General features: G+C 45.9%; 1 protein-coding gene across 3 annotated transcripts in view; it reads left to right on the top strand.

The window, feature by feature from the left end:
- The window catches only part of IL36G (interleukin 36 gamma), a 38755-nt gene extending 22745 nt beyond the window's left edge, over positions 1-16010 (top strand). The window contains exons 2-6 of one of the 3 annotated variants that reach the window (XM_089326121.1): positions 7357-7532; positions 8040-8113; positions 8595-8702; positions 9550-9689; positions 12176-16010. In XM_089326121.1, the coding sequence (XP_089182247.1) occupies positions 8059-8113; positions 8595-8702; positions 9550-9689; positions 12176-12385 (513 nt within the window). In that variant the 5' untranslated portion in view covers positions 7357-7532; positions 8040-8058 and the 3' untranslated portion in view covers positions 12386-16010. The remainder of the gene's footprint in view (positions 1-7356; positions 7533-8039; positions 8114-8594; positions 8703-9549; positions 9690-12175) is intronic. The other 2 variants (XM_008254129.4, XM_002709568.5) reach the window with 2 other exon arrangements.
- The last annotated feature ends 6473 nt before the right edge of the window (positions 16011-22483 follow it).

Genomic DNA, 22483 nt, shown 5'->3' on the forward strand with positions numbered 1-22483 from the left:
CACTGCGGCCAACGCATCGTGCTGATCCGAAGCCAGTGAGAGAGAGAGACAGGGAGAAAGGTCTTCGTTTACCGTTGGTTCACCCTCCAATGGCCGCTGCATCCAGCGTGCTGCGGCCAGCACACCGCGCTGATCCGAAGCCAGGAGCCAGGTGCTTCCTCCTGGTCTCCCATGCAGGTGCAGGGCCCAAGCACTTGGGCCATCCTCCACTGCACTCCTAGGCCATAGCAGAGAGCTGGCCTGGAAGAGGGGCAACCGGGACAGAATCCGGTGCCCCGACCGGCACTAGAACCCGGTGTGCGGGCGCCACAAGGCGGAGGATTAGCCTAGTGAGCCACGGCGCCGGCCGGTAGTTAAGATTTTATCTGGAGATGATATCTCTGATCTCTTGGCCAAGACACAGAAACTTGTTTGCATCTCTTTATTAAACTCTAAAATATGAGTCCTGTTGGATCTCTCAGGTTTGGTTTTTTTTTTTTTTTTTTTTTTTTGACAGATAGACAGTGAGAGAGACAGAGAGAAAGGTCTTCCCTCTGTTCGTTCACCCCCCAAATGGCAGCTACGGCTGGTGCTGCACCGATCCAAAGCCAGGAGCCAGGTGCTTCTTCCTGGTCTCCCATGGGGTGCAGGGCCCAAGCACTTGGGCCATCCTCCACTGCCTTCCCGGGCCACAGCAGAGAGCTGGACTGGAAGAGGAGCAACTGGAACTAGAACCCGGTGCCCATATGGGATGCTGGTGCCACAGGCGGAGGATTAACCAAGTGAGCCACAGCGCCGGCCTCTGGATCTCTCAGTTTGAATCTAACCTGAGACTCAGCTGTTTTGGGACACAGATGCTGAAATAGAAGGATGGTTTACATTAGATGCTGCCCCCCACCCCCCACCCCGCCAGGAGAGCAGTCAGTAAAAGAATAGAAGGAACATGACTTAGGAAGGTGAACTTGGCAGCAGCAGCAATGTTTCCGAACAGAAGAATGATCTTGAACACATAGAATTTGCAGAATTTTGAAAGGGATAACAGTATTATCAAGTAATCAGATTTCTCCTAGATTAATTTATACATTCAGTGCATTCCCAATAAAAGTGCCTGTTGGATCTTCTGAGGAACAACCTGAAAGTAATTTTTGTGAGTAGAATTATTGGACCAAGAATACATATAATAAATTTGTGATGGCTGATGCCTTCCAAAAAGGCTACACTGATTCACATATCCATTCTCATGGTGACATAATCTGCTTAGTCACTCTATTGCTTACCATCTTTTTAATTTGTGCTTTCCTGATGGGTGGAAACTGAATCTCATTTATTACTTTGATTTGCATTTTTCTAATTGCTATTGTGGTTAACTATAATTGCTCTTATTTATTGGACATTTATATTTTCAGTGAGAAACTTTTTATATCCACTAACTTTTCTATAGGATTATTAGCATCGGTAGTATTGAGTAATGTGAACAATTTTAAAACTTGGAATTTTAGGCCGGCGCCGTGGCTCAATAGGCCAATCCTCCGCCTTGCGGCGCCGGCACACCGGGTTCTAGTCCCCGTCGGGGCGCCGGATTCTGTCCCTGTTGTCCCTCTTCCAGGCCAACTCTGCTGTGGCCTGGGAGTGCAGTGGAGGATGGCCCAAGTATTTGGGCTCTGCACCCCATGGGAGACCAGGAGAAGCACCTGGCGCCTGGCTTCAGATCAGCGCGATGCGCCGGCCGTGGCGGCCATTGGAGGGTGAACCAACGGCAAAGGAAGAACTTCCTCTCTGTCTCTCTCTCTCACTGTCCACTCTGCCTGTCAAAAAAAAAAAAAAAAAACACTTTGAATTTTAATAATTTGTTAGATGACTTTCAGATATTTTCTCCCTGGTGGCTTGTCTTTGTTTTACTTCTTTTTTTCTTTTAAGATTTATTTATTTATTTGAAAGGCAGAGTTACAGAGAGGGATAGAAAGATTTTTCCATCCACTGGTTCACTTCCTAAAAGCTACAACTGCTGAAGCTACGCTGATCTGAAGCCTGGAGCCAGGAGTTGGGAGCCAGGAGCTGCTTCTGGGTCTCCCACGTGGATGGCAGGAGCCCAAGGACTTGGGCATCTTCCACTGCTTTCCCAGGCATATTAGCAGGGAGCTAGATGGGAAGTGGAGCAGCAGAGACAAGAACTGGGGCCCATATGCAAGCAGCTTTACCCCCTACACCACAGCACAACCCCATGGCCTGTCTTTTTGACTTACTTTCATTGTGTGTTTTACCAAAGTGTTGCCACAAATGCTAAATTTTGGACACACAATGTATCATCTTTTCTTTCAAGGCTTTTGCATTTTGTGTGATGTGGACCATTCAGGGAAGGGTAAGAGTTTTCTGTCATTTGGTTCCTTGTTTAAGAATTGAAAACTTTAGGCATTTAAACTTCATCGCTTCTTTAAGCATTGGACCATTGCTGTCCAAGTAAGGCACTTTTTTCTCTAGCACTGTTGTTGCTCATAAGTATACCATTTGATAGCTATTTTAAATTTAGAAAAATATACTTTATGAAGGTCTTGAACGGTTTGGTTCTTCACTCTTCTAATGCTTCTATTTATTTCTGCCGTTTTGATGAATATTGATGAAATTATTGTTCTAATTTGTCATTCATTTTCACACAAGGGAGAGGAAGCTGTTAAATATCATGCTGGGGGCTGGCGCTATAGCATAGTGGGTAAACCTGCCTCCTGCAGTGCCAGCATCCCATTTGGGCACTGGTTCGAGTCCTGGCTGCTCCACTTCTGACCCAGCTCTCTGCTATGGCATGGGAAAGCAGTGGAGGATGGCCCAAATCCTTGGGCCCCTGCACCCGCGTGGGAAGACCTGGAGGAAGCTCCTGGCTCCTGGCTTCAGATAGGCACAGCTCTGGCCGTTGCGACCAATTAGCAAGTGAACCAGCAGATGGAAGACCTCTCTCTCTCTCTCTCTCTCTCTCTCTGCCTCGTCTCTCTCTGTGTAACTCTGAATTTCAAATAAATAAATAAACGTTTTTTAAAAATATACCATGTTGGCCCACATCCTAAAGTCTAGAGTTCCATGGAGACTAGCTTCAGGGAGATGTAATGGATCAGCCCACAATGGGCAAGTCCTGGACAATGGACTTGGGTTGCTTGGAGGAGCAGAGGCCCTTGAGAATTCTACATGGGATAAAGGTTCCACCACAGAGACTGCCCCATGAATTTCCTTGTCATGTCTCCAAGTCTACTACAGTACAAATGGCCCAGTTGGTTTCTGTGATGCTTGGTGTATACCACATTGCCCCATTGTATCAACTGAGGTAAATTTCAGCTCTTTTTCAGTGGGAATCCTCAGGCCAGACTGCCAGACCTGTTTGTAGCAGCTCTTTAAAAAATGATTCGTTTTATTTATTTGAAAGCCAGAGTGACAGAGAGGTATGCAAAGGACAGAGAGAGAAAGAAATCTTCCATCTGCTCGTTCACTTTCCAGATGGCCACAACAGCTGGGGCTATTCCAGACCAAAGCCAGGCATCTAAAACTCCATCTGAGTCTCCCACTTGGGTGTCAGGGGCCCAGGTCGTCAGCACATTTTCCTCTGCTTTTCGAGGCACGTTAGCAGGGAGCTGGAATGGAAGCAGTGCATTCAGGACTCGAACCAGCACTCTGCTATGGGATGAAACAGTGCAGGTGGGAGCTTAACCCATTGTACTGCAACACTGGCCCCTGCAGGTACTCATGATTGGGCCTAAGGTACCATTGGTTTGGTCCTCTTTGGAACCTCAAGGGAATTGTTGAGCACCCAAGCAGACAGCCTTGAGTTTGGTGTTGGGAATTGTAAATTCTAAGTCTACTTCTACTACTAACTTGTTTCTGTGTAGCTGGCAAGTATTGGGGCCAGATAAACTGCTGCTTCATAATCCCTTTTACTTTATCAGTCATGATTGTCAGCCTGGTTACCTGAATAATATGTTACAGATTTGGCATCCATGGAGAGACTCTAGAGCTTGTGTGGTGGTGAATAAGCAAGTTCTCTTACCCAACCTTGTTTCCTGTGGTGTTTTCTTGACTTAATAAGGTCATGAGCACATTATGTTAGCAAATTAACAAGGATAATTACCAAACAAATGAGGATGATATAACCTTAGAGCTTGAAAATTGGAATCTGGACTGTTTTCCCTTACAATCATTTCCATATCTAGGAAATTGACCTTTTGAGTACTTACTGGCCATCAGTTGAAGCCATACTTAATGATGTGCATCACTGTCATTGTTCTGCATGAAAATAAAACATCAGTGAAAGAATCTGAAACTGGTTTGTGTTGAGCTAGGTTCTCTTCATAATCAGCATCAATAGTGACAGTTTTCTCAAGTATAGCTAGGGTACTCTATAATTATATTATTTATTCTTTCTATTTTCAGATACAAATTCTAGTCATTTCTTCAGTAGGGTGGGCTCTCTGCTCTTTAATTATCAATCCCAATTGTTCCTGGCTTCCCGTTCTATCACTATCACTCTTTGCTATGGTTTGGGCATGAGTTGGATGTGCTCCCCAAGGGCTCATGTGTTACAAGTTTGGTGGTGTTGGGGAGTGGTGGGGCCTTTAAGAGGTAGAGCCTAATGGTAAGGGGTTAGGTTACTGGGGTCTCTGCCCTCAGGAGGGATTATCATAGTATCTACTTGTCCCTAGTCAGTTCCTGAAGGAGGGCTGTTGTAAGAGGATATGGTGGACCCTACCCACTCTCTGGCTCCCATGTGATCATTCTTGTACCCTTGCCACCACCACTGTGATGCACCTGCCGTGAGACCCTCAGCAAAGTCAAAATTGTTAGGAATACCTAGTTTCAGACTTTCAGCTTCCAGTATTCTAGGCTAAATAAACCTCTTATTTATAGCTTCAGATATCTTATTATAGTGATAGAAAATAACTAGTAAATTCCTATTTTTACTAATTTCTCCAAGTTTGAACAGGGAACTTCAGAACGGATGCCAGGTGCTGGAAATTTGGGGAAGAGCTGGAAGCTATTGAAAGGCAAAGACCAAGTTAGAGGGGCCGTCGTGGTGGCGCACTAGGTTAATCCTCCGCCTGTGGCGTGGCATCCCATATGGGCGCCGGATTCTGTCCCAGTTGCCCCTCTTCCAGTCCAGCTCTCTGCTGTGGCCCGGGAAGGCAGTGGAGGATGGCCCAAGTGCTTGGGCCCCTGCACCCGCATGGGAGACCAGGAGAAGCACCTGGCTCCTGACTTTGGATCGGCATAGCTCCGGCCGTGGCGGCCATTTGGGCAGTGAATCAACGGAAGGAAGACCTTTCTCTGTCTCTTTCTCTCACTGTCTGTAACTCTACCTGTCAAGTAAATAAATAAAAATCTTTAAATAAAAATAAATAAATAAAGGCAAAGACCAAGTAGAACAAGAGGACACATGTCATCATACAGCACAGGTTTTTGCAACTTTTGTCTGGGCAAGAAATATTCAAGCTATCCTCAAAGGTTTTGAATCAATGAAAATGCAGCTCTCTGGGCTGTGTCCCTTGGGCCCTCTGAGCATCTCTTGGTTGCCCCTCCCCTCCACCTTTGTGGTTCAAGGATCCACAGTGAGCTTCCTTTTCAGAAGTCTGAGCAGGCCAGCACCGTGGCTCACTAGGCTAATCCTCCCCCTTGCGGTGCCGGCACACCGGGTTCTAGTCCCAGTTGGGGCGCCGGATCCTGTCCCGGTTGCCCCTCTTCCAGGCCAGCTCTCTGCTATGGCCCGGGAGTGCAGTGGAGGATGGCCCAAGTGCTTGGGCCCTGCACCCCATGGGAGACCAGGATAAGTACCTGGCTCCTGCCATCGGATCAGCAGGGTGTGCTGGCCACGGTGGCCATTGGAGGGTGAACCAACGGCAAAGGAAGACCTTTCTCTCTGTCTCTCTTTCTCACTGTCCACTCTGCCTGTCAAAAAAAAAAAAAAAAAGTCTGAGCATCAATTTGGCAGTGAGTCCCCCACCTCTGTCCCTGCGATCTGGGCATTAGTCCTACAAGATTCCTCCTTTGGGTTCCTAGGTTGTTTTGTTACCTTCCTGCAATTCCTTTTTGTTCTTTTGCCTTGAAACAGGCATGTACCCAATACTTTATATCTGGTTTCCTTTGTTTGCAATTCCCTGTGTGGGTTCTGCTCTCCTGTCTGGATCCTGACTGAAAAGGAGACAGAGGGGTTTGGTGATAAGACGATGGGATATTTCAGATGCTGTTTTGTGATTAATATCCCAAGAAAGGAGATATGTTGACAGATGCATGATGGAAGGGCTTTTCTTCTGGGCAGTGGGGGCTCAGGAGAGGGGACACCAGCCAAGCCCAACTTGAAACAAAGTGCATTTAACTGTCATTTGAGTCTGAATTCACTATTATACTTTCTCTTAAGGTAACAGATAAACTGGAAGCAAAAAGAATTAGGATTGGGGCCTTCACAGGGAAGGACCATGGTTCTCAAGGCTGGAGAAGAGATGGGGTGGAAAGCAAGAGGAGTTGCGTAAGGTGACTCTTCAGGTCTGGGAAGAGGGGCTCGTAGAGGAGCATGTCTAGGAAGTTCCATCTCCCTCTTGGCAGCTTCTCCCCAAGAGAGACAGGTGAATTTGGAACCATAAGTGCTTCTAGTCTCTCTCCTGAAATTGACTTCAGTCAGGTTAACTCATGCCTTGGCAAATTTTTATGCTTGACTATAGCAGATGGGATGGGGGTGTGTATGACAAGTATGATATAAAAATAACCATTCCTACTCACTAGAAGGATGCACAGGTCCTGGTTTAAGGAGATGGGAACACACTGGGCTCTGGGACTCAGTTTTTGGAGGAATCACTGCCCATTTCCGTAGTCCTTAGGCAGTCTGGAGTCAATTGTATTGGGGGAAGGGGTAGGAGCTGAGACCAGGTTGGCTCCATCTTTGTGGTTCCCAAGTGGAGGAGTGCATCTCTGAGGGGCTAAAAGAGTGTTAGGTAGTTGGGTTAGTGAGGACCTTCAACCTGATCCTCCCATTCAGGTTGGCCTGATGTGAAGTAGTTAGGTGACCAGCAATGCCATATGGATCTTGCCTGAAGCATACAGGTAATTTTACTCCCACAGGATCCGCTCAGCCTGACTGTAGAAGGCTGGACTCCCAGCCCCAAGAGTCCCTGTCACAGGGTGGCTAGCATTTCCAGTCCTAGCCCCATAGTGACACAGGAGAGCTGAGCTCTGGGGGAAGTCCCTTAGCCTCCCCTATTTGAGAAACCCGGGGTCAGTCATCAACTCTCTTTCACTGTAGTTGATCTTGTAGGGCTTGACTCAACAGTGATTTCTCAGGGAGCCAAAGCAGGTCATACCCGTGCTGAATCTGCAATTTCTTCACTTGAGCTGCATGGAATTTTCTCGCAGGAGGAACCAGATCGCTTTTATGTCATACTGTCGCACCCACCAAGGAAGCTTAAGCCACTCCCTCTGCTCCTCCAGATAAAAGATCCAGGCTCTCTCAGAGCCCAACACTGCTCCTGGAAGCTGCTGGAACTGTGGTTCAGTCTCCTGGACTTCTGATTAAGACCCTTCTTTGCCAGGTGTGCTGATAGCTGGAAAGTTCTTTCTCTCTGGGGCCTTCTGTGCTTTGGGGCACAACTAAGGGATAGGACCACACCAGACCAGCACCAGGCCTTGTCCTGCATGGGGCTCATTGTTTCTCACCAGGGATTTGCTGGGATCCTGGGAGATCCTTCCCCTAGTTAGAAACCGAAGCCAGTAAAGGAAAGGGTTCTTTTGGTAGGAGGAGACACTGGCATCAGGACCCATGGGGGTATTTGTGGTCAGATCCATGCCTGGCCTTGGAGCTGCTAGGGAGATGTTCTCATTGACCGGATCTCCAGGTGCAGGAAAATTCTGTCTGATTTCCCTTCCCTGAGGCTACCTTGAAGTTTTGTCCTGGGAGGTAGCTCAGATCTTCTGACTAGAGCTTCATGTCAAGCCAGGCATCCAGCTCCCTGTCTAGAATGAGGGCCCAAGAAACCAGCATCCTAGAAAAGTCTGGACACATCTCCTGAGGTTAATCTCTCCTGTATCTGTCCCCACAGGTGCTGAGACAGCTGCACTATGTCAGGTGCTGGACAACAAATCCATGGAGGTGACGTTGGATGGGGATCTGGAGGTCTGGACCACGTGCTCATAGCCGATCCTCTGGACACCCCACTATACTCTGCCCTTCCCTGTGTCTGGCCATCACGCTGGGTGTTGTCCACCTGGCTGCTATGCTGGGAGCTTCTGGAGGGTGGGCACTGTTGCTCACTCACAGCTCTAGCTGTAGTCTCTAGCACTGGGCCAAGCACAGAGCAGCACGAAATTGAGTGGCTGGGCCTTGACACACATGCGTTTGAGACTGCTTATTACCTTGGCCTTGACAGTGTGCCATTTTAAGCCAGTCCTCATCCTTGGTGGCCCTTGCCCTCCTTACTTGAACCCACAGCTTTTCTGGAAACAAAGGCTGGATTGATGGGTTGCATGAGCACCGCTGTAAACCCTGACCTTCCTTTCTGAAGGACTTGAACCTGAGGATCTTTCTCCCAGCATCTAGGAAGGCAGCCTTGATCATCATAGCTTTTTTTTTTTTTTTTTTTTATTTACCCAAACAGCGATGAGTGAGCCTTACGTTGGGAAGCTCTCCGATTTGGATCAGCAAGTGTGGATCCTCCAGGGCCAGACCCTGGTGACAGTTCCAAGGAGTAGCAACGCGGCAGCAGGTGAGTAGACATCCTGTGGCTGCCCTGCTCCTCACCTGGGTGTGGCCTTTTGTGGAAGCCTACGTGGTAGTGTTCTGTTGCACAGTAGGATGACTACAGTTAATAATAGTGTATTGTGTACTCCGGAATAGCTAGAGGAGAGATGTCAGATGGCTCTTACCACAAAGCAATGACAAATGTGTGAGCTGATGGGTATGCTAATTACCCTGAGCTGGTCATTATATAATGTATACATTTATTGATTCATCACAAGGTACCCCACAAATATGCACAATTATGTGTCAAAAAATGCATGGCTTTATACCAGGGCCAGCCTGGACTGGGGAGAATTTCACCCTTGCCTGGAAGGGAAGACTAGGAGAGGTTTGCCTTAGGCTAAAGAAGTGAGAGATGGTAGAGGAGCTTCCAGCAGCGGCTCTGTCCTACAGGAGAGGAGTGGTTTGTCCCGAATGACCTCAGGTGCCCTAGAAGGACTATGAAGGGGACACCACAGGAAGGAAGATCCAGCATCACATTAGGCAAAACTTGCTGATGGACAGAGTTCACAAGGAGGCAAGGATCTGCTGGGGGAAGGAGCTTCCTGTCAATCGCAGGTGTAAAAATCTCAAGGGCGGGGCCCTCCATCTGTTTGACTCCACATTGATTCCATTTACTAGGGCAGCGATTGGCACATAGTATGAATGGGTGGATCAATGAATGGGTGGCTATTTAGTAGGTCCAGAGTAGTAAGAGTCACATTCTTCAGGTCTTCCAGCCCCTGTCTGGAAGATACTGTCCTGCTGGATTAAAGAGTCTTTCCTGACTTCAAAAGGAAACTGACACCACGTTCCCCCTTTTATCTTCACAGTCACCATCACTGTTATGCCGTGCAAGTATCCGGAGGCTCTTGAGCAAGGCAAAGGGGTTCCCATTTATCTGGGAATCCAGAATCCAAAAATGTGTCTGTTCTGTGAGGACACTGGAGGACAACCCACATTGCAGCTGAAAGTGAGTGACTAAGAAAAATGACATGAAAATAAAATTTTTCTGTGAGATGAAGTTTATTTGGTAGATCTAATTTCAGAATTAAAAGGGAAATATTTTCACTTTCCTAGGCCTACTTATTCCCAGTAGACTTTAATTTATCCTTTGCTTGCTAAATTTAGATTTGCCTCCCCAGTTTAGATTTTCCTGGCATTTTTTCTTCAAGCATGTTCTCTCCCTAATTCTACTTGTATGTCTCCTTTTGGAACTTATATTCATTGGCTACTGGAACTCCTAGATCTCACTCTAACGTCTCATCTAGGTTTCCATATTTTCTATGCTTTCACTGCTTTCATTTTGGGGGTACATTCTAGGAGAATTTATTGATTCAATTTCTCAATTCATGGTAGCATTTTCAGTTTTTTGCCATATGCTAAATCATCCTTCTATAGTAGTTTATGAAATTCCAATCTTTATTATTTTATTTCCTAACTCTCTGTTTGATTTTATGCATATGTGAATACTTAAAAAGCTTGTGGAAAGTGGAATTAGGTGTTAAGTTTATTTTGATACAAAACTCTTTTTGAGATTAATGCATAATTTCTTCATAATTCACATTCTCATGAACTTTTTGAAGATCCCACATATATGCCTGGTTTTCAATTTTTCCCCCAAATAAACCTACCTTTCAATTCCATTTTCCATAGACTTTTTGAAGTACCCTCTAATATAATCTGTTCTTGTTCCATGAACTTCAGTTTAATTTACTTGATTAAATTCAGTTCAATACAGTTCAGCAAATGTGTGTACTTAATGGCCTTCAGCACCATATAGGAGCTTGAGAAGAATCTGTGTACCGAAGCAAAGAGCACTGCCCCTGTGGGTCTGGGATCCTAGTGGGAGCAGGGAAATAAAATAGAGTAAATATGATAGTAGGCACATTTGTGATATATTAAAGTGTTGTGTGTCCTGGGAAAGAACAATTCGAGCAGGATAAAGTCAGTGCCAGAGACAGTGGAGGAGAGCTGCAGGGATGAGTAGCGCAGTGGGTGTCACTGTGTAGGTGAAGTTTCAGCAGAGAGCAGAAGGAGGCAGGGAAGTTAGTCATGCAGGTGTCCAATGAGGCAAGTTCCAGAACCAGGGAAGACAGGAGTGCAGGAGTGAATGGAAGAAGGAGGTGTTCAGAAACTTCAAGGCAGGCCACGGGTCCCTCCCTGGCTGCACTTTGTAAGGACTTAGCTTGCAATCTTAAGGAAATGAGAAGCTCTGAGAATTTTGAATAGAAGATTGATGCTCTCAGTCCTATTTCTTTCTTTTTTTTTAAGATTCATTTTATTTATTTGAAAGACAGAGTTACAGAGAGAGGTAGAGACAGAGAGAGAGGTCTTCCATCTGCTGGTTCACTTCCTAGATGGCTGCAACAGCCAGAGCTGTGCCGTTCTGAAGCCAGGAGCCAGGAGCCTCTTCTAGGTCTCCCACATGGGTGCAGGGGCCCAAGGATCTGGGCCATTTTCCACTTTTTTTCCAAGGCCACAGCAGAGAGTTGGATCCGAAGAGAAGCAGCCGGGACTAGAACCGGCGCCCAAATGGGATGCTGGCACTTCAGGCCAGGGCTTTAACCTGCTGCGCCACAGCACCAGCCCCCAGTCCTATTTCTTAAAAGGTCTCTCTGGCTCCAGGATGATCTCTGGCTCCCAACGAATGGTCAGTAGAATACGTCCTAGGAGTAGAGTTTGTCCTAGGAGAAAGGTAGAAGGTCGTCTCAATCATCCAGGCCAGAGGTGTGATGCCCTGGATCAGGGGCTGGCTGTGTGTGTGAATGCAGGGGATGGTGAGAAGTGAGAGGTGACTCAATTCAGGAAACGTTCTGGAAATAGAGTCAGGAGGCCTTGCTGCTAAGTTAGAGGTTGGGAGATGAAAGAGAGAGGTATCAAGAGTGACTCCTGTATTTGTGACCGCCCTAAGAGTCAGAAATAAACGAAGTCGATTCAGGATAGGATGAAGCTGAATTGCACACCATTTCCACGTCTCTCCCAGGATCTTGCACGTATATAATTACTTAGATATACTCAATACTTAGCAATACTAAATATACAATATATAATGTACAAATATACATACATGCAAGCTGTACTTCTGTATATAAAATGTAAGCCATTTTATGATTGCTCTATTGGCTTTGTTCCTTTGATCATTAGACCCTCTTGTGTTGTTTTCATGTTGCTGACCTTTCTCCTGTGTTGGGCAGCGGGTCAGGGATTCATACCTTCAACCTGGCCATCTTTTGCCATAGAAGTTGTCCTTGCGGCATCGTGGCTGTCACTGTTGTGGCTACATGTTCATTGACATGTCCCTTACGTCCTGCTTATACGGTTCTGGATGGGAAAGGAGGAGCCGGGAAGATGAGATTTTGTGTCTCTTCATCCTTCTCTGCTCCCTTGAAATGAGTTTCCTAGGCCACCCCGGGCAGCTTCTGTTTCTCCTCATGGGAACCGCCCCTCTCTTTCCAGGAGCAGGAGATCCTGGACCTGTATAACCACACTGAGCCCGTGAAGCCCTTCCTGTTCTATCACATGCAGACGGGCAGGACCTCCACCTTCGAGTCCGTGGCCTTCCCCGGCTGGTTCATCGCCTCCTTCAAGAAGGGCCAGCCTATCTTCCTGACTTCAAACCAGGGGAAATTGTACAACACTGCCTTCAATTTAGATCTAAAGGCTTGAATTCAGCCTGGATGTAGCAGCGTGGTTGGAGATCTTTGTCTTAAATGGTCTAGTCCCCAGCATGTTTTTATTTGTGTTATCTCAGTGACGTTTCACACCGCTGCTGAGAGGGTTACTGTAATCATCTCGCTGTGTGGATGAAGAAGTAATGACTTCATGGTGACGAAGACCAGAACGTGGTCTCAGAGACAGGAGGCATGGGCTAGTTAAGGCTCTCCTCTCAAACTGAAGCAGCCCGGCTCCCAAGGCAAACTCTACCACGGCATGTGAAACCATGTCAGGCCCCTGTGAGCAGCAGCGCCCTCAGTGTCAGATGGTTGGCCTGGTCCACACTTGACTTTCACACCTATCATTTACTTTTGCATTTGGGTAGCATGAGCTCCAAGCTAACATTCATTGAAAAATTTGGTTGCTTTGGATTGTTATCAACCGAGTGCTAGAGTGGGTTGGATGCACCTGGAGAGAGGTTTTTGGAATCCAAGGAGAAATGAATAATATTAGAACTATTAGAAATAGGTTGAAGGGCAGGGGTTATTCCTTGAACCTGGACCTGAAGACACTGCCTGGTTACTCTGAGTAGCTGCACACAGGGCCTGAGGATGCTGTCCACAGAGTGCTGAGAGCAAAGTTGCAAATTAATTATGTGTTTCAACAAAACGTTACCTTTTGTTTCTTAGATTTAAAAAAGCATAAAGTTTTAAGGAGATATTCCTACCAAAGTAATACTTGTCTAATACTTCTTACTCCTCTGCCCCAGGCCTGTTTTCCATGAGGCAACATCTCTTTTTCTTCTATTTTCCTCCATGTGTCTAGTTTTGTGCTTTTACTGGAGTTTTCAAAGAGTTCATGGAAAAGGCATACTGTGAAAAAAAATAAGTATACAAGGATTGTGGTTCAGTGGGTTAAGTCACCATTGGCATGCTTGCATCCAATATCTGAGCATGGTTTTAAGTCCAGGCTACTCCATGCTTCTAACCCAGCTCCCTGCTAATGCCCTGGGAGGCAGCAGGGGATGACTCCAGTACTTGGGTCCGTGTAATGCATGTAGGAGATCCCGATGGGGTTCCTGGCCCTTGTCTTCTGCCTGGCCTAGTCCTGGCTGTTGTGGCCTTTTGGGGAATGGGCCAGCAGATAGATCGCTCTATGTTCATCTCACCCTCTCTGTGTGCCACTGTGCGTTTCAAGCAAAATTTTATGAAAAATTTTATTTCAAAGGCAGAGCAACAGAGAGAGAAGGAGAGACAGAGAGAGAAAAATCCTCCATCCACTGGTTCACTTCCCACAAGGCTGTAACAGTTGGGGATCGGCCAGGACAAAGCCAGGAGCCGGCAGCTTAATCTGGGTCTCCCACATGGGTGACAGAGACCCACATACTTGGGCTATCTTTGGCTGCTTTCCCAGAACATTAGCAAGGAGCTGGACTGGGTGTGGAGCAGCTAGGACACGAACTGCTGTCCATGTGAGATGCTGGCGTCACAGGAGGCTTCTTTACCTGCTGTACTACAATGCCAATCCCTAAGTAAATCTTTTTTTAAAAAATATTTATTTATTGTATTTGAAAGTCACAGTTACACAGAGAGAGGAGAGGCAGAGAGAGACGGAGAGAGAAAGAGAGAGAGAGAGAGAGAGAGAGAGAGAGAGAGAGAGAGAGGTCTTTCATCTGCTGGTTCACTCCTCAGATGGCCGCAATGGCTGGAGCTGCACCGATCTGAAGACAGGAGCCAGGAGCCAGGGGCCTCCTCCAGGTCTCCCAAGTGGGCGCAGGGCCCAAGGACTTGGGCCATCCTCCACTGCTTTCCCAGGCCACAGAGAGCTGGATGGGAAGTGGAGCAGCTGCGACTTGAACCGGTACCCATATGGGATGCCAACACTGCAGGCAGCGGCTTTACCCGCTACCCCACAGCACTGAGCTCCGCCCCCCCCCCAAATAAATCTTTAAAAGAGGAAAACAGTATGCATAGGTTTCAAAATTTGTTACATAGTAAAATATCTTCATCTTGCATTTTCCATGAATCTTTCATAGTCCTCTCATACCTCCCTTTCTTGAGTTACCAATTTCAGGCATGATCTCTTCTGCTAGATGGATGTTATTTGCATCATTGCTGAACAAAAACCACAAGTTATTTGTTTTGTTTTCTATAAGTTAATAAGTAGTAAATCAAGAGAAGATGTATATATGTATAAACAGTGAGATGCTTTTTAGGTGAGCCTGTTAGACAAGGGTCTAGAAAGACAGTGAAAACATACACAGTTGTCCTTCTGCCTGTTTTTCAGGATTTGGATAATTATATTTAATGACACCATTTCCTTCATATGTCGAGGAAACAGAGGAATATGGCGTGAACCTGAGATAGTGATATTCTTGAATATCGGTCTTTCAATTTCTGTCTCCTGGAGTTGGGGTGTTGTGAAACACCATGCAAGAAATCAGTAAGTATTGCCAGGAGCAAGAGGACAGAGAAGAGGCTGAGCCGCCATCGGTGGGGCTGACCTTATCTAGCGGGGAGTCAGCAGATGCCCCGCCCAGGGCGGAGCGTCTCCAGTCACCCCGATGTCATTGTGCAATGACTCTGGTGCTGAAACCTGCTGCACACTGTGTTTCTCCAACTTGAAGCAGCATCAGAATCACCTCGGTGAGCACTTAAAACAGGTTCCTCACGCCTAGTGAATTGAAACCCTTCCACTAGAAATAGTGCAACTTACTGGATTTAGGTTTAGGGCAGAGCCCAAGAACCAACGCCAAGGTCCTCAGGGAATGCTGATGATTAACCGCAGTTGGGAAATACTCTTCTGGATCACTCCAGTCAGTTCTGGAGTACACAAAGGCTCAGATTAATCATGCTTCAGATGATCTGTGTGTTTTAGAATTAAAGTGATAAATAAAAAATGGATACTTCTGATTTATTTTATTGACATGAAAGGTTCTCTTGAGTGCTTTAAAAGTGAATTGAGGGGCAGCTGTTTGACCTGGTGCTAAAAGTCCCACGTGCTACATCAGGGTATCTGGATTTGAGTCCCGGCTCTGGCTCCTGACTCTATCTTCCAGCTCATGTGGAGCCTGGAAGGTAGCAGGTGATGGCTCAAGTAACTGGGCTCCTCCCACCCATATGTGAGACCAAGATTGAGTTCCTGGATCTCAGTTTCATTCCTAGCATTTGGGGAGTGAACAAGTGGGTGGGAGCTCTCTCTGTATCTCTCTCTGTCTCTTTCTCTGTTTCACTGCCTCTTAATGAAACAAATTAAAAAAATTATATAAAATATAGCAAGTTTAGTATTAAAAAATTTGAATTGAACAAAATGAGTTGTATAAATTCTCAAACAGGGGCCAGTGCTGCAGTGTAGCAGGCTAAGCCTCCACCTGCAGTGTTGGCATTCAATATGGGCACCAGTTCAAGTCCCAGCCACTCCTCTTCCAATCCAGCTCTCTGCTTATGTCCTGGGAAAGCAGTGGAAGATGGCCCATGTGCTTGGGCGTCTGCACACACATGGGAGACCTGGAAGAAATGTCTGTCTCCTGACTTCAGATTGGCCCAGCTCTTGTTGCAGCCATTTGCAGAGTGAACCAGCAGACGAAGAGCTTTCCGTCTCTCCCTCTCTCTGTCTATAATTCTGCCTTCCAAATAAATACATAAAATCTTTTTAAAAATTGTGGTGTATTTGAGACTACTCAGCATGATAAATAAAGTACTGATAGACATTCAAGAAGATGGTGTCAAAATGTTACTGGGGGCCGGTGCTGTGGTGTAGCAAGTAAAGCTGCTGCCTTCAATACCAGCATCCCATTTGGGTACCTGTTGGAGACTTGGCTGCTCCACTTCCAATACAGCTTCCTGCTAATGTGCCTGGGGAAGCAGAGGAGAATGGCACAAGTGCTTGGGCTCCTGCACCAGTGTGGGAGATCAAGAAGAAAATCCTGAATGCTGTCTTCGGCCTGGCTTCAGATTGGTCCAGCTCCAGCCATTGTGGCCATCTGGGGTGTGAACCAGCGGGTGGAAGATGGATCTCTCTCTGTCTCTCTACATTTGACATAAATAAATAAATAAATAAATAAATATTAAAAAAAAAAAAACCTGCAAGATAGTGATAAAGGGAGGTCCCCAGCATAGCCAGGCAGAGGGAAGCTATTGGAGGCTCCGGGGGAGAGGAGTAAGAACGTCAAGTTCGCAGCATGCCTGACATATCTGGATGAGTTGGGAGAAGATTCTGACAGTGAGGGGTTTGGAAGATGAGGAACTCCATAGAAAAATAAGCCAGAAACAAAACCAAAACAAAACCAATCATAGTTCTTAATTCCAGAGAAAATATTAGGTTATCTAAGGGAGGAAATATAATTGTGGTTGATTATATGGCCCAACTGTCAGGAGAGTTTGCACTGTGATAATAAACTTTGTAGCATTATCCAAAATTATGATAGAAATATTTTGGAAGTATGAGTGGATGGATGATAAATGGAGAGAAGAAGGAGAAGAAGAAATATATATAATATACATGGGCAGAGCTAGATGTATGAAAGAGATCAAACTTTGTTTTTCATAAAAGGATGACCGTATATAATGGTTAAAAAAACCAAGAAGTATCAATATACTTACAGTATTTACAGATAGGGAAGTAAATACCAAAAACAGTTGAGAGTGATTCTGAGTAATAGGAAATAGCAACATTTTTTAAAAATAACAAACCTGGATTAATCACTGACTTTTTAAAAAATATTAATTTTTATTTATTTGAAAGCAGAGTTACAGAAAGAGAAAGAGAGAGCAAGATATTCCATCTGCTGTTTCACTCCCATGTGATCACAATGGCCAGGCCTTGGCCAGGCCAAAGCCAGCAGCCAGGTGCTTCTCCTAGATCTCCCATGTGGGTGCAGGGGCCAAAGCACTTGTAGCATCCTCCACTGCTTTCCCAGGTGCATTAGCAGGGAGCTGGATTGGAAGTGGTTCAGACAGAACTTGAGGCAGCATCCATATGGGATGCCAGTGTTGCAGGCAGTGGCTTAACTTGCTACCTACAGCACCACCCTTTAATTATTGACATTTTTTAAAAGATTTATTTATTTATTTATTTATTTCAAAGGCAGAGGCAGAAAGAGAGAGAGAGATTCCATCTGCTGATTCACTCCCCAAGTGGTCACAATGGCTGGAGCTGGGCTGTTCTGAAGCTGGGAGCCAGGAGCTTCTTTAGGGTCTCCCACATGGGTGCAAGGGCCCAAGGACCTGGGCCATTTTACTCTGCTTTCTCAGGCCACAGCATAGAGCGGGATTGGAAGAGGAGCAGTTGGGACTCAGACTGGCACCCACATGGGTTGCCGGCACTGCAGGAGGCAGCTTGTACCCGTTATACCATAGCATCAGCCCCAATCACTGACTTTTTAGAGTATATGCAAGTACAGTTTTTTTTAATTTATCTAAGTTATACAAGTTTCATATATTTTATATATACAAATTTAGGAACATAGTGGGATTCCGCCCCTCTCCCCAACTCCAACCTCTCCTCCCTCTCCATCTCAGATTCCCACTCTTAACCTTTCCATGATTTATTTTCAGTATACTTAATGATCATTTAGTTAACCCTACTTTAAGTAATGGAGCTCAACAAATAGTATGAAGAAAAAGAAAACAAAACAGAACAAAACTAAACCAAACGCTGTTCCTTTATGGAAGAGACAAGGGCTATAAACAATCACCAAATCTCAAGATGTCTGTTTCAGGCCAGTACATTACATTTCAGGTATTCTATTGGTTACATTGGATCAGCGGAAACATATGATATCTGTCTTTTTGGGATTGACTCATTTCACTAAGTATAATGGATCCAGTTGCAACCATCTTGTTGCAAGACAGGATTTCATTTTTTTCAGCTGAGCAGTACTCCATAGTGTATATATAGACCACAGTTTCTTTAATTGACATCTGGGTTGGTTCCATATCTTTGCTATTGTGACTTGTGCTACAATGAACATGGGGGTACAGATAACTCTTTCATATACTGCTTTCTTTTTGTTTGGATAAATTCTCAAGAGTGGGATGGCTGGGTCATATGGTGGGTCTATATTTAGATTTCTGAAGAATCTCCATACTGTCTTCCACAATGGTTGTATCAGGTTACATTCCTACCAGCAGTGAATCGGGGTACCTTTTTCCCCACATCCTCGCCAGCATTTGTCATTTGGCAAAGACTTCTTTGAAAAGACCGCCAAAGTGCAGGCAATCAAAGCCAAAATTGACAGATGGGATTATATCAAGCTGAGAAGCTTCTGCATGGCAAAGGAAGCACTCAGCAAAGTGAAGAGACAACCAAAAGAATGGGAGAAATTATTTGCAAACTAAGCAACTGGTAAAGGGTTAACATACAAAATATATAAAGAGCTCAAGAAATTCAACAACAACAAAACAAATGATCCAGTGAAGAAATGGAGAAGAGACTTAAACAGGCATTTTTCAAGAGAGGAAATTCAAATGGCCTACAGACACTTGCATAAATACTCAGGATCTACTAACTTAAGGGAAACGCAAATCAAAACCACAACAAGGTTTTACCTCACTCCAGGTAGAATGGCTTGCATATAAATCATCAAATGGCAAGTACAATTTTGATAACTATCTAAAAAAATTGTTGATCTGTATTGGCTGGGCTGTGTGTGGAGGAGGCAATATATCATTTAGCTGAGTACATGAGATATCAGGAGGTAGCACTCCTTGGACCACTCTGAAATCTCCCTCTGCTGCGTGGGTTGGAATCCAAATGCAGTTTCTGAGCTAAGGGGGGTAGGCACGAGCCACCTACCACAGCACTAAGGTCAGCTCTCTGCAGGTGCTGCAGTACAGAGCCCCCATGTACCATCTCTCCTTGTAAGCCAGCTTAGAGAAAGTGATCATAGTGGTTTTAGCATGACCCCTTCCCAGGGGCTGGTGAGGCTTTTGCTGTTGGGAATGATGGAAGCCAAGAGGACTGATGAAAAAATTTATTATTCTACCACATGGAAAACTCAAAGCCAATTCAGGGTCTTTGGATGAGTTGATGTTATCAAGTACATCAGTGTCTAACCCCAAGCATTTACATTTAGAAGAATTTTTATTTGTCAATTGTGTTATTTCTGTTTGAAGAAAATTGTGATTGCCGGTTCTGCCATTGAGCCCACGGCTGGGGCAGCCTCCCTCCTTTTCTGCGCTGTAGGATGTGCACCATCCAGCCTGCAGGACCACCCCGAGGCTGCCGCCCATGTCTGTGGGAGGGGGAGTGTATGCTCTCCGTCAAGGGGTCCATGTCTTTGGAATTTTTAAAAATTTATTTGAAAGAGTTACACAGAGAGAGGAAGAGAGGCAGAAAGAGAGAGAGAGGGGGAGACAGACAGACAGAAGTCTTTCATCTGCTGGTTCACTCCCCAATTGGCCGGCAATGGCTGGAGCTGTGCCAATCCAAGGGAGCCAGGAGCCTCTTCTGGGTCTCCCATGCAGGTTCAGGGGCCCAAAGACTTGGGCCATCTTCCACTGCTTTTGCAGGTCATAGCAGAGAGCTGGATCAGAAGTGGAGCAGCTGGGACTCGAACCGGCGCCCATATGGGATGCCGGCACTGCAGGCGGCAGCTTTACCCACTATGCCACAGTGCTGGCCCCAATGTCTTTGGATTTTAATACCATATGTTTATAATAAGAACATTCTTAGGGGATTTTATTTTATGTTTTTAGAAGTTAAATCAGTCTTCCTGGTTTTCTGATATGACACTCTTTGTTTAGTCATCTTTATTACTGATGACTAGTTTAATTCTACCTTTTGGTTTGTGTTGTTTAGACTTACACATGGCTTTTTAAAAGTCGATGTAAGAATTTAATGAAGGAATGAAGTGATAGCAAGCATTCAGTAAGTGATAACTATTGTAGTATTTCCAGAAATTTCAGGAAATCTTCTCAGGATCCATTTTCTTTCTATAGTTTAAAATAATGTTAAGTATGCTTGAAATTTTTTAAAGGTTTATTTATTTACTTATTTGAAAGGCAGAATGACAGAAAGAGACAGGAAAGGAGGAGGAGGGGAGAGAGAGAGAGAGAGAGAGAGAGAGAGAGAGAGAATGAAAGTGTGCTTCCATCTACTGGTTCTCTTTCATAAATGGCCACACAACCAGAGCTGTGCCAGGCTGAAATCAGGAGCCTGGAGCTCCATCTGCATCTCCCACGTGGGTGGCATGGACACAAGTCCTTGGATAATTCTCTGCTACCTTCCCAGGCACGTTAGCAGGGAGCTGGATTGGAAATGGAGCAGCCAGCCCTCTAATAAGAAATACTGGCATTGCCAGCAGCAGTTTAACCTGCTGTACCACAATGTGGGTCCCTGATGGTATATTTATAAAAGATATCCCATGTCTAGATAAAAGGGACCCACATGCACTTGTCACCCAGCAGAAGTACCAGAAAGACTTATTTGCCCATTCTCCCTCCCATCCCCTTGTCTTCCTGCCTCCCGGTGTAACTGTCATCCTACTGGTAACTCTTCCCTTGCATTTTGTTATGGTTTTAACACATGTATGTGTCCCTAAAATGATATCACTTGAGTTATGCATGTATTTAAGCTTGAGACAAATGAAATAATACCGTGGGTGTTCTTGTACATTTCGTTTCATGTTCCTGGGATTCATTTATAGCAATAAGTGCAGCAAGTTTGGATGCTTTGAAAAGAACATGCCAAAAGATTTAATAGGAGAAATGCCTAGGAAGGGCAGAGAAAGAGGGATCAGGAGTAGGCAGAGAGAGCCTTCAACCTGTGAGGCAACACTGACACTGCTGATAGAGAAGAGGGAGGGAGGGAGGGAGGGAGGGAGGGAGGAGTCGGTAGGAAGAAGTGACTGCTGTGCAGCTGTGAAAGTTCTAGAAAGGCTCAGCCAGGCAGATGTGAAGCCCCGAGTAAACTTGGCCTCAAAGGTGTTGCACATTGGCAGCAAGGCCCTGCTCGAGTGCCCCTGCCACCCCCAATCACTGGGAGCAACCCCAGGAGAGGAGTCTTGGCGGGAACACTGGCAGCTGGAGGTGGTCTGGCTCTTCTCCTTGGAACAGGTCCTCCTAAAGAGAGATCTGAGAGGCACACCCGGTATGCCCACCACAATCCACCTTTATGCTGCATGGTTCTACTCCTTGACACGTGCTTTGGAGCAGGCCGTCTGTGAGCAGAAACTTAGAAGAGGAATGTTAATGAATGGACCACGGCACCCGTTTCCAGGGATGGACACAGTGCTTGTCCCCATCAGCTCTCTTCTTCGCTATTCTAAATTCCCTTTCCTGGGCTACCTGCTTGGCAGGTCTTAGAGACTTTCTTGCAGACTTGATCCAAACCATTGTTCTTGAGGCATCTGACCCTTTGGTGTCATATCCTTATTGTCCTGGGAATGCTGCCCGCCACTCACAGTCACACCTGGGCAAGGGAATAGCCAGAGGTGCCAAGCACATCACCTGGGTTCCAGAAGCATGACATGTGTGTTCCTCCCCGGCTGCAGGTGTAAAAGCAGCCCTACTTCCTCCTGTACAGGCTGCACTGTGAAAAGTGGCATCCCGCCCTGCCAGGGTATTGCCACTAACTCAGTGCTTTGGGTATACCTTCAGTAGACCATCCAAAGCGCCATCAAGTTGGCAAATGGGAATGTGTATTTCCCACACGTATCCCAAACCCCTGCCATTATAGCCATCTTCATGTGTCCATCATGTCAGTTTTGGGGTGGCTGAAGACAAAGGCTGGCTAACATCAACTAGCATTTTGTGTGCTTGGTTGTTCCGTGGCTAAAATTTGTGGTTGCTGCTTTCTGGTGGGAGTTGATGTGTAATACAAACATCGCCGCTCCTTGTGCCTACTCTTCTGTGTCCATCCATATGCCTCTACTCCATATCACCTCATACCTTAAGCTGTTAGCCACTGCCCAGGAATCTGTATGTCTTCTCCCCCTTGGGCCACACAGAGTGAATCACCAGTGACACTACCTACAGCTCTTTTCCCTTTTATTGCTTTTCAAGACCACACCAAGAAGCCCAAGTGTGGCTGTAACACAGCTTTCATGGATTTGGGCTTACATCCCCATATGGAAGTGAGCCATGTGTAAACCGAGCTTGGGCTTTCCCC

Source organism: Oryctolagus cuniculus, chromosome 2 (genome assembly GCF_051225735.1).
Source record: "Oryctolagus cuniculus isolate XC-2025 breed Fujian yellow rabbit chromosome 2, ASM5122573v1, whole genome shotgun sequence".
Taxonomy (NCBI): Eukaryota; Metazoa; Chordata; class Mammalia; order Lagomorpha; family Leporidae; genus Oryctolagus; species Oryctolagus cuniculus.